Source organism: Dipteris shenzhenensis, chromosome 26 (assembly GCF_047967505.1).
Source record: "Dipteris shenzhenensis isolate YYH24624 ecotype China chromosome 26, Dip_SZ_1.0, whole genome shotgun sequence".
NCBI classification, from domain to species: Eukaryota; Viridiplantae; Streptophyta; class Polypodiopsida; order Gleicheniales; family Dipteridaceae; genus Dipteris; species Dipteris shenzhenensis.
The window spans coordinates 36,062,709-36,075,369 of NC_141621.1; the positions used below are offsets into that span (position 1 = coordinate 36,062,709).

The 12,661-nt window shown below is 43.4% G+C and overlaps 1 protein-coding gene across 3 annotated transcripts in view; it reads right to left on the bottom strand.

Moving 5' to 3' along the window:
- Window positions 1–5,391, bottom strand: part of LOC147885010 (ARM repeat superfamily protein) — a 46,606-nt gene extending 41,215 nt beyond the window's left edge. For 2 of the 3 annotated variants that reach the window (XM_087397692.1, XM_087397690.1), the window contains exons 1-2: window positions 4,597–5,391; window positions 167–904 (exon numbers count right to left, since the gene is read on the bottom strand). In XM_087397692.1, coding sequence (XP_087253818.1) covers window positions 167–904; window positions 4,597–4,920 — 1,062 coding nt within the window. In that variant the 5' untranslated portion in view covers window positions 4,921–5,391. The remainder of the gene's footprint in view (window positions 1–166; window positions 905–4,596) is intronic. The other variant, XM_087397691.1, reaches the window with a different exon arrangement.
- Window positions 5,392–12,661: the final 7,270 nt, after the last annotated feature.

Here is a 12,661-nt window from a genome sequence, read left to right on the forward strand (position 1 = left end):
GGACATTTACTCAGGTTAATGGTTGACATGATTTCACAACATGCTGGAATGCTGGAAGACTAATTTTACAAGAAAGTGTCAACATTTAATAGAATCGAGTCCCTGAAACCTGAAGTAATCAAACGAGTATCACCAGAAAGAAAAGCAAAGCAGAAAGACGACATACATTCCTTCCAGCTTCCTGATCTAGTAGTTGTCTGCGGCTATCTTCCAATCTCGAGCACAGCTCTGCAAGGGCCAGCAATACACCCTCCAACTGCTTTGTTGGAAGAGAACCTTTTTGCAGCAAAACACACAGCTTTTCAATGCCATTAAACTTATAAGCAGCCTTTTGAAGCTCCTCACTGTTGGCAACAATGTCTGCCAACACAATAGGTGAGTCTTCTCCAACCTGTCCTGGCTCTTCAAGCAGTTTTACAACAACAGCCAGCATGCTGGCCCTAACTTCCCACTCTTGAGGATAACAGGACGGGCACGATCTGCTGACATTAGCAAGGCACATACACGCCAGAAGCCGTGTTTTTGGTGACTTATCCTTAACCAGCTTGATAACAGAAGCCAGTGCTCTTCCTTGATCCATCGCCACAAGCCTCAAGGAGATCTGGGGATTGTTTTTTACTAAAGCGGCCAATGCATCAAGAGCAGCTTCTCTCTTTTTTAAAGATCCAGAAAGAAGGCACAACAAGTTTTGCATACCACCTGCATCAACAATTGCTTGTTGATGTTCTGGAGTTTCGCAACACCTTGCAAGAACATTGGCTGCAACTTCTGCCACATTGTCATTCCCACTATTGAGAAGAGCTAAGAGCAGCTCCATCCTATGCCCCTGCAACATATCATTCCTCGGAGCAAGTGTCGACTGAAATATCATTTTTAAAGAGCGAGCCCCAGCCTCAACAACCTGCTGCACAGAGAAAAATTTGCATTTACAGCCCTGAGTAAAAACATCAATTCAACAGCCCACAACCAGCAGCAATAAAAAGAGATTACCATGTGGAACATAATCATCCTTCACCCATTGAAAATCGACATAGAAAAAGGCCTTAGAGGCCCACATATCAACATTTATTTTCTGCTTTCTCAATCATGACTGGAGATGTACCAACCTGAGGTTCATTATAATGCAAGCAGTAAAATGACACTAAGAGTATTTACTACTAATGTATTTTTGGTGAAACTGGAGCACTGTTTATGCGAGGCCCCACCTCCTGTTTCCCACCCTTTTCATTCCCTTTGGTGATTTTAAAACTTATATGTCTCCATTTCTATGCAAACCAACCCTGTCAAAGATCTTTGTTTTGTCTAATCTCTTCTCAACCCTTTTGAGGCCAGGCAAGGGGCAATGTAACCTTTCTTTAGGGATCATGAGATAAGATGTCACACGCTATAGGCACAGTGAAATGAAGTACGAAGGCACAAAGCAGCATTCACCAGACAGAGTCACACACAGTTTAGAAGGATTCAGACAGACAAATCAAATCGTAGAAAATTCCAAGACACAGCTCAGCCAAGTAATCGATTTCCAAGATAAATTTCAAACACATGGACAATGATTTCCTTTCATTGACAATCGCAGTCAAATCTCCTCTAGATTAATTGCTGGCTAATTCTTGCCAGTGTAAGCCTAAAGGCTAAAACTTCCCAAAGATTTCTGCAGTATAACCACAGTTTGGAACAGCATTCTGGCTATTACTTCTCCAATTCCAAATCAGCACAGCTGCTTCAGCCACCATAGTTTTGATCACTGTTATAGCGGTGCTTTATTAAATATCATTTTAGACAACTTGGTTCTGCACAAAAGTTCATCTCTCATACAAAAAAGAAGCTTCTCCTCATACACAAAAGGTGTTCTTGGCCAAAACTCAATTTCCTCTACACACAGGAAATCTTGCCCGCAGGAAGAAATACATTCAGGAGTGAAGCTAATAATCTCAGAACGTTTTCTATATAAAACTGTGAGAAAGATATCACAAAGTTGTAGGCGCCACGTGTGCACCGGCTACGGGGGGGTCCCAAGCCCCGCCCCCTAGCCATGCAAAGGGCCTCTCTATCCTCCCAAAAAATCCTGGGAGGAATGAGAGAGAGAGGTTCAAATGGGCCATTATATCCTAGGCCCCCAAATACACACATATGCTTATGGGATTACTCTCATTAAATCCACGCTTCAGCATGAGGCTGGCCCCCCTTCTTATTAAGCCTTTTTCACACACAATGAGGGGTGAAGGCCACCACATCCAACACCCCCCTGTGGGCAAATCCCTGAAGCACACAAATGCACACGTGCACGATTACAAGTGCACAATGTACCGCGGCCGTCACAAACTCAAGTGCAGCTGCTACAAAGTCTTCGAAGGTCACCAACGCCCACCCAGGAGGTAACAGTTGCGCAGTCATAAACAGAGCAGGGGGGAGCCGCCAAACAGTCCAATAGCACTTTTTGAAATGCCGTCAGATCACGACAAATCCGCCAGCACAGTCCAGCAAATCTGCCGGAGCCACCATGCATCAACAGCGCAGCAGCCCGTGAGCGCACAGGTCCACAGAGTATCTCTGCTCTGATACCATTTAGGCACAGAAGGCACCATGTGTGCACTGCGTACTGGAGGTCCCAAGCCCCGCCCCCCAGCCATGCAAAGGGCCTCTCTCTCCTCCCAAAAAATGGGATTACTCCGATTAAATCCACGTGTCAGCATGAGGCTGCCCCCCCTTCTTATTAAGCCTTTTTCACGCACAATGGGTGAAGGCCACCACCTCCAACAAAAGTAGCTGAGCTGGACAATACTAGACATTTAAACCTATGCAGGCACAGAAACAAAGCCTCAATGGAAAAAGAAAGATAATATTAAAAGTGCAAACCCTTAATTGCCTCCATTATGCTTAACACAAAAAATAATGACAATTACATTTAACTCCTTTAACTGAAACATGTACCTTAGTTTCATGTATTTAGATCTGTCTACTAGCTGCTAGGGTACTTTCGACTTCACAGCACAAAATTGATCGATTCCCCAAAAAACAAAAACAAGGAAACAGTTTCAGGGAAAGGTCGATTGTCTAATATGTCCGCTAATGGTTTGTATCAATAGCCACTGGCAAAATGTGAGTGCACTGGTGAGGCAGACGAGAGAGGCAACTCATATGTATGATGATACAGTGTGGAATCCTCGTGCATTAGGTCAGTCCGACATCCAAATATGTGTATTCGAAAGTCGGGGGGTGGCTTTAGCTTCCAAGCGTACAGCAAAAACTCATCCCTTTGGATGGCTCCAAAACAGCTTAACTTTCTTATCAGTACTGGGTAGAGTTCATATAATTAAAGCGTCATCAGTAACACCCATGCATAAGCCCTCCATATCTCTTTGTTCCATCCTGAGCCGCACGTCTACACTGAGCTTTTCCCCTCATGGATGAGAAGGAGCACATTAGGGGTACACATCCAGATACATGTATTCAAAGTCGGAGATGGCTCAAGTGACAAGCTCACAAGAGTAACACCCATGCATAAGCCCTCCATATCTCTTTGTTCCATCCTGAGCCGCAGGTCTACACAGCTTTTCCCCTCATGGATGAGAAGGAGCACATTAGGGGTACGCATCCAAATACATGTATTCAAAGTCGGGGATGGCTCAAGTGACAAGCTCACAAGCATCCTGCACAAACTCATTCATTAGGATGGCCACAACAGCACAACTTCCTTAGAATTAGGATAGAGTTCATATAATTAAAGCATTCCCCTTACGGATGAGAAGGAGAACATTCGGCCGCCAGAGAGGATCAAGAAGTTAAGTCCTCCTAAAAAAGGGTGGAGGATCACATCAATTGGAAGTGGCAGCCCAAAAACATTTCACACAAATACCATCTCCCAGTTAAATTTCAAGGACAAGTCATAGCTACTTTAGGGCTGGGCTGGGGTTTAAAGCAATTACAGATCTCACTTCCGTTTTAATAACTTAGGGTACCTTCTCTCATTTATGTGAGAAGGTACCACCCCACTGTTGAGGTGATTGCCTTCGGCATCATTGCTAGTTCCTTTCTTAGAATAGCATTATCTCCAGCTTCTACTAGAAAATACACTTATGGAACATACCACGTAAGAGCAACGAGGAAGAGCAGTTTTTTACCTTTACTAGGGCAACCGGAGTCACCCCCAGCAACATGAGGATGCTCTTATTCTAGGGTACCCAGCCTGTCAACTTGGTGTCCCACATTTAACATAGTACACAATTCAATTGTTCGCTCAGATTCACTCAACGGCAAAGACTAAAATCAGGACTGTTAAACAGTTAACCGATCAAGAACACGGGCCTGCTGATAGAGAAAACTGAGTTGGTGAATATTCCTTATTGTCCCGTGCAGCACGATAGCATATCAATTGAAAACCCAAAGACAACCTGTCGAAAGCCTGCATTCTCCCTATAACTCGAAAGATGAACGCTCAAGGGACAGCATCGGCAAGCTATGGTGGCGCAATTCCCACACATCGTCAACGGGTGCTTAAAACAGAAAGGTCTCATGCATTTCTAATCTCCAATCACATGCACGCATTGCCTAGGCAATCAAGAAGTCCCAAACAATGAGTCGGTGTAAAAATCACACCTTGCTATCCCTGTTGGAGAGCATCTTCAAAAGGTGCGGAAGGACGCCACTGTCGAGCACTGCTTTCACACCTGCTTCTATCCCGCATGCAAAACTACCCACTGCCGCAGCAGACTGTACCAATAATGGTGTCTCAGTGTCACTAGCCAATATCTCTACCACCCGAGGTACCGCACCAAGCTTTATGTAAGAAAGCTTCTTGGTCTTATTTCCAATTATCTGATTTTTGACGTCCCGAAGAGCTTTCAGCCTTGCCGTCGTATCGAGTGAGCTCAGATTTTCCACCAAATCCTCGGGCCTAGCCCATCCTGTCGAAGCCGGCATTTCCACTTCTAGTTCGAGTAGTGCACGAGCCCACTAGGCCCGGAACCAGACGGAAAAATTATCAAGAAACGAGTGCTGAAACGGACAACTGAGCTTTCCGCTCGGCTCCATAGACGAGAAGTACGCTCTCGAGGAGCAGGAGGCAGGAGTTCTGGCAGAGGGAAGCTCGGTCAAGCATGGGGGTGCGGGAGGGAGAGTGGGAGAGGGACATGGTGGAGGTAAGGGGGAGGGGCATGTGGGAGGGGGAGGGGAAGCATAAATGGGAGGGGAAGGGGAAGAAGGGGAAGAGAGGAGGGGAGGAGGAGATGGTGAGGAAGGAGACGGAGGTGAAGGAGAGGATGAGGAGGGTACTAGGGATGAAGGGGAGGCATGATTAAGAGGAAAGCTTGGTGGCTATGGCGGAGCTTGGCTATGGCGGAAGCAACAGAAGAAGAAGAAGAAGAAGGTTATGAAGAAAATGACGAAAATGACGAAGACGAAGAAAGACAGTCTAAGACGGGACCCTAGCAGGAGAGTCACGACTTATCATAGCTTATTACTCTTAATCCCCCCACTTTTATCATAGCTTATTACCCTTAATCTCCCCCTTAACCCTCCTTTCCCCCCCCTTAACCCTTCTTTTCTCAACAGTTGCGCCCCTTCCGTTCAGTCAACCTCTCTCGTTGACTTACACACTCCTTCCTTTCACCACCTCCCTCCCTACCTCGACGCCATCCTAGCTTGGACTGGTTGATTTTGCGGGCTGTCGTCGCCGGCCCGGCCGAATGCATGTTCCGGTGGTTTTCTCAATACCATGAAGAAACTACTTTTAGCTTTAACATGTAGCCTCTCTGTCGGTCCCGACATAATGGATGACTTCACTGCTCGCTACTCACTTCGATCAGTTTATTGGTCATTCCTGCATGTCACATTTTTTAACTAGCTTGGGCGATGCTTGGGCAAGGGGGTTTTGCCAAACACAGGGGCCTTCTATCAGACATGTACGTGATCGAATGGAGATGTTCCACCTCGTGCAATGCCCCTTTTGTGAGGATGGCATTCGTCTGGTCTAAACCCAACCTGTGAATACTCTCAATCAAGATACTCTCTATTACTTCTAGCAGGGATATCAGTAGGTCACCTTACCCCATCTCATTGGCACTATGCATTCATGTTCATTCCTTGGATACTCATGGCCAAGTTACTCTCCTCGACTAGTGAAATGAACAAGTACCTTTCTCCCATCATAAGAATGAACACAATGGCCTTCCACCAAGGCATTGGTTGCATCATAAGAATAATGAGATCCCCTTCTTCCCCTAACTCGTAAAATTTTTTTATCCAAGCCCTAACCTTAAGTAAGATGCTTAGGTTGGATTCATACCACCCGCTTGCCCATGGAGAATTGGAGGATGGTCGCTAGGTGTGGTGGTTCACACCACTCGGTGGTCATCAGGCTACTAGTTTATGTCACCAACCTATGATTGGTGTAGACATTGGAGGAGATGGAATGGGCCAATCATATAGCAATTGGAGGACTTGGCCAAGTAATTCATGGGCTGGACACAAATCTTTTATGTGAGTGTTCGGGCCTCTCCCTCTATTGGGCCAACTAGGACAGTAGGCCTTCACAACACCTTTTGGAGAATGGCGGGCAAGTGGTGTGATACTTGTTGATTAGTGTCCATCTCAATCTTGAGAGTGAGGAATAGGCATTCAGCAAGAAAACAAAGATTATGACAAGGCACAAATATGTCCCCCTAGAAATCTTTTGGGGGGAAATCTAATTAATTAGTTGGCTTGTAGAATTCGTTATTAGATTAAGCTAAGATTGGAAAACCACCTAAAGTTGTATTTGTCCATTATCCTAAGCTCACCTGATCACTACTTTTCACGTTGCTTATCCCTACTCCTTTCATCCCACTCCTCCCTTTTGTGATCTCTCCCTGTGTGCTCCTTTCAAAAATCTTAATGTAGATCGCTCCCTCCCTGCTCTTTCATTCCCCTCCTTCCTTTTGTGATCCCTCCTTACCTGCTCCTTGAATTCCGCTCCTTTCATTCACTAGAGCTGAATAAGCAGGGAATTTGTAGGATCCTTGCTGAACTGCAACCATTGTTCTCGCAACAGTAAAATCCACCTACATTCTTTGCACGAGTAACCTGACCCGTCTATGATGGGCTAGATCTCAAACTTTGAGGAATTTTAAGAAAATTTGGGAAAAACATATACATACATACCACAACACACACACACACACACACACAAATATTCAAGAATTTTCACACCTCTCTCTCTCTCTCTCTCTCTCTCTCTCTCTCTCTCTCTCTCTCTCTCTCTCTCTCTCTCTCTCTCTCTCTCTCTCTCTCTCTCTCTCTCTCTCTCTCTCTCTCTCTCTCTCTCTCTCTCTCTCTCTCTCTCTCTCTGTGGATTAGTCACCACGTGTCAGCCTCTCGTGAAGTTCACCCTCCTTAAGATATAGTATAGAAGAATGCAAAAAAGCTATCCAGAGGGAGGAGCGACATAATTTTGCTAGGAGCAACGTCGTAGAAAAAAATATTGGATGTAAACTTTTTTGTTGTATGAAAATCTCTTCTTTACTGTGCAGAATTGTAATAGTTGCTTGTTGGTTTCATCGTTGCAAGCTTGATGATAGTGTCACGATGATGGCATTAAGGGACAAGCGAGATGAGCCTAAGCTGAGGGAAAGAAGGGTGGCTGAGGAAGAGAGGTGAAGGTAGAGAAGACATTGCTAAGCGAAGGGAGGAGGTGGAAGACATTGCTAAGCAAAGGGAGAGGAAGAGAAGGGGAGGGAAGGAGGTGGAGACAAAGAGGAGGGGGAGGGCAACTGAGCGAAGCGAGAGGGCATGGGCGAAGGGAGAGGGAGACAAGAAGTGCGAGAGTGGAACGACAAGAGCAAGTGGGGAGGGCATGGGCGTAGGAAGAGGGAGACAAGAACTGCGAGAGTGGAACGACAAGAGTGAGAGGCCTAAGCAACAATGAGGTTGAGGGATGGTGAGGTTGATGGAGGCGGAGGGAAGGGGAGGGGAGGGGCAAGATTAACTTACATTTATTAGGTTAATTTAGGTCCGTTATGGACTAATTAATTGAATTGTAAAAACATAAGTCATAATGTGAGCACACACCTCGTCGTGAGGGAGAAAAGGAAGCACCCAAACATCAATCGCACAAACATCCCCTTTCATCCACTGGAGCAAAGGTTGGGGGGATGAAACCATGTTCAACTTCATGGCAATACATTCAAAACTTAAAGTATCGAAAAGCACAAGTTGGGGGGTGGGGGGAGGGCAAGGGGGGAGAGGGTCGTCTTTTCCAAATTTACTAATAGCCATAGTTTGTCCATAATAGTGGGGCCTAGGGCTTATCGCGACAAAGAAATCAATGGCTACTCCTTTAGAGCTTGTCTCTGCATGTCTGAGCAAAAGATTTTATTCCATCGCATGTCTCTCCCTTCGCTCCTCTACAAGGAGGGTCTTTCATTGCACATTTGCTGCATAACAATGTTTTTTGGGTTCTAAAGATGGTGGTTTGTCTTTTGTACCATGAAGTTCTAGCATGTGATTAGTTTGTAAGCTTTTTCACGAGGTATGGCTTATTTGAAGATTGTAGGGTTGTGGGTTTGACATGCTATTTATGATGTTTAACATTTACAACTTTATCCATGAGATTTGTTATTTCTTACTATGCCTTAACAGGGCCAATGATGCAAAGTCTACCTTTTGTACTGTACTCCTTTCTCTTGAAAATGTGTACAAACTCAATAAGATCAAAAGGAATGGAGATCACTATTGTGAGAAAGTAAAAGACATATGCTTAGCACACTTCACGTTCAAAATCTAAACATGTACGATTAGGCCCTATGTGTATAGTGATTGCATGGGGTGACATCTGCATAGTGATTACATGGGGTGACATTTGCCTACTTAAAAAAGTTAGTGTAACCAAGTCACTATGGAGGCTGTAACTAACTTGTAAGTCCGTGGTTTTAAAGTGATGATTGAAACTGGATCTATTCAGACAAATGGTTCACTCCAAGGATGAATCAGATGTGGTTGATGCAGAATCCAAGTATCAATAAAATAGTACATGGAAAAACCAAAGTAAGAAATCAAGTAGGAAAGGGGAAATTTTAATATTTGAGGTAAAAAACACCCCAACCCCCCCCCCCCCCCCCCGGTTCACCCTAGATTCTCATACGTTGGATTGCTTTCATCACTTCTTTTTTGTAGTATTGCTAATTCCTTGAGCTTTTAACATGCTTTCTCCAACTCGAACTCGCTAAGGTTTCTGTTTCCTGGACACTTTGTAGCTTTGCCATGGAAGGCATTCTTAAATGGTTTGCACTCCTTTTGGTCTTGTTGTATTCTGCTATAGCCGTGCAATATACAACATCTATCATTCACATGTTTCACTCTTTGGATATCTATGCAAACATTTTGTGTACATTAAAAATACTCCTTTTTGGGGTATTGAATGAGCCATCCCAAAGCGTCTACAATTATAGCAAAAAACAAAGGGGAAAGGGGACATGCTTGTTGGATGGATCTTTTCAAAATAAAGAGAGGTGAACTTTGGCATCTATTTCAACCTTAGCAACCACTTGGGTATGTAGAACCTCCACAAAGTTTACAAACTTACACCCACTACCAATGTCCCATACTAATCCAATGATGAACCCCCACTCCATCTTGGCATACGCTTTGTCAAAGTCTACCTTCAAGAAGCATATATCATGTCCCTAATCATCTACCATCTCCAACCGTTCCCTTATTGTAAGTATAACTTCTAGGGGATGTCTACATTTTATGGAAACCCTTTTGCTCTTCCCTAATCCAAGTGTGTGTCTTGCCACTTGACTAGAGCACTAGTGCTTTGGCAAACATCATATAGCAAGTGTTGAGCATTGTGAAAGGTCTCCAATTCCAAAGCTCTTCCTTGGACCCCCCTTTAGAAATTATTTTTATTATTCTTGAGTTGATTCTCTATCCATGAAACCTATTTGCACCAGTTCATCCCATAGGTTTCATAGAAGAGTCCCAATGAGGTATCAAAAAGCCACATAGAACTCCACATAGAAGAGTCCCAATGAGATACCAAAAAGCCACATAGAACTCCACTAGGAGTCCATGGTCTTTTGTGTAGCTAGGCATCCAAACACAACTCTTCTAATGTCAGATCTTTGTCTAAGAACCCTAAGTCAAAGTTTGAAACAACTATTAGTCTAACTTGGCTACACTTAAACCTTGCCACTAGCTTCTCTATCGAAATGATTTATAGCTCACCAAATAAACGTGCATAATGGGATGTCACCAAATCTAGAATTTATAGATTGTTTATCACCACCCGTGATCATTTCGTAACTTGTGTGATCATTCTCTAACCTGTGTGATCATTTCCTAGCTATGTTTCTTGTGGATGCATCTAAACATATGGTCATTTCATCTATCTCCCTTACTTACCCACCATTCCCTTATGTAAATCTTCTCCTACTAAGTTGCTATGAGCTCTTTTACTTTCAATAGCTTTCTAACCCCTTTCTTTTGAATCGACTGACTCTAATCTAAAAAATTAAATGAGAGAGTGAGAAGGTGTTCTTCTAATGGTTTCCTCCTCTTGCTTCTAGCCACAACTGCTCTTTTTCTAATTGCTTTAAGAAAATCTTGGTCCTTTCTATCGCTCTAATCCACTTATCCAATAAAAGAGGTCGTATCACCATATCTTGTTGATCTTATCCTTGAAGTATGGAATCTCGAAGAATAAAGGCCTTGCCTTGAAACAAGATTTACAACTTTTGTCAACCCCTCTCTCCATCATCATTAGGACTGAGTTATGGGAAAAAAAGAGAGCTACACATACAAATAATGGACTCGTTACTTATCACCTTAGACATACACACTGTCAATCCTATATCTTCTATGCCTCTCCCCTATTTGATAAATATTCCAACAATATGAAGTGTCTTCTCAAACACCAATGAGCTTTGCAACCTCTTTCAAATTCTACCAAGCACAAAGCTTATAACCCTTGATCACACTCCCTAGTCCCATCCATCTATCTATCCCATTCGCAATATGTTAAAATCTCCCAGTACAATTGCCAAGCTTTGAAAGAGATAAGAATCCCGCAAAGGGTTCCTATCTTTTATAGCATTTGGAGCATAGAAGGAGAAGATTTCCTAGTCCAAATTCTCATCTTGAACTCTACTCCTATCCCACGTACCCCCAACATTGGGATATTATGGCCAATGCACTTTTTGAATTTTGAGGTTGTACCTATTGTTCCGCCCCTTCACCATCTCATGGAGCTACAAGACCATTTCTAGAGCTAGAAATTATAGTCTAATATCCATTCTCTTTAGCCATTGCATTAGCAACAAAAGCTTCAAATCATTTGTTAAGCCTTGCACACTTAGACTTAAATATGTAAAGGTAGCTTCATTGTTGTCTATCATGGGATTACACGTCTTTGCTCTTCTTCTTCTTGAATTGCACTAGACTCTGTGCAGGTGACACACCTATTTTAATCCCAACCTATCCAGCTGGGAACCTCTGCATCTACACTTAAAACCCTTTGTACTCTCAATCCCTTTGCACTTGGCATCTTGTTGGGTCTAAACCCCCTTCTTTTCACATGTTTCTCTTTTGCATTTTTGTTTTACCAAGAGCATTCCTCACTTGTCCTCAATCCTCTCTCCCTCAATCTATTAGTTTTCCTCATTCTTTTTTACAACAGTTATAAACCAACCCAGTGTAAAGTGACCTCCCATGCACTAAAAACATGAGTTTGGGATATTCTTGAATAATAATTTCTATATGATCTCCATCCTTGACCCATTCTCCATTCTTAGAGGACTTTGAGGGTCAATAGCTAAGTCCATCAAGACACACGCTTGTGGATTGCCTCTCGGTTAATGAATTTCTATTGCTGAAGACCAAGAAATTGTCTTAGAGGTGCACCCAATGCCTCAATCAACAAAAAGAGGGCAATAGGGAGGTTGATGAATTTTACCTGTATTGGTACCCTTGAAGGAAGCAGCACGTCCGACGAGAAGGTACGATCGAAGAATTGGACAAAATAGAGGCTAATTTTCAAGTATCCAAGTTTCCTTTTTGACTACTACATTAGGTATCTCTACTTTCATAAAATGAAAAATGAGATAAACATTGGAGAGAAGCTGGATGTTTGTCATAAGAAACCCCTTTATAACCCACACATTCCTCATCTAGCCCAATCTCTTGATTTTTGTTGATGGTATAATATAAAGCTGCAAAATCTCTACTCTAGCTATACAATTGCATGATGCATAGCTTGCAACAACAAGCAAGTCATTACATGCTTATAAAGAGATGCTTATAGTGGACCATAATCACATGTGAGACTGAGCAGTTCATCTTTGCAATAAGTGATCATGACCCATGGAGACACGCACAGTTCTCCATACTTCCCAATAGCTTTCACTTCCCCTTTGGTCAACGAAGACATGATGGCCTACTAGAGCATCTTTGATAGGTCAATGTTGGGGATTGAGTGATACATAAAGGGGGAGTTACATGTATTTTTAAAGGTACGATGATGTCCGATCCCTCCCCAATTGTGCTTCGCTTAGCGTAGCCCCATTGTGAACTCCCACAGAATCGGGTCCACTCCTTGATGCTCTATTGCAAGACGAGGAGGTGTTGGAGACCATTACATAGATTTAGCACTAGTGAGAGAGTCGAGGGCGGGTGGTGTTATTGGGTAGTA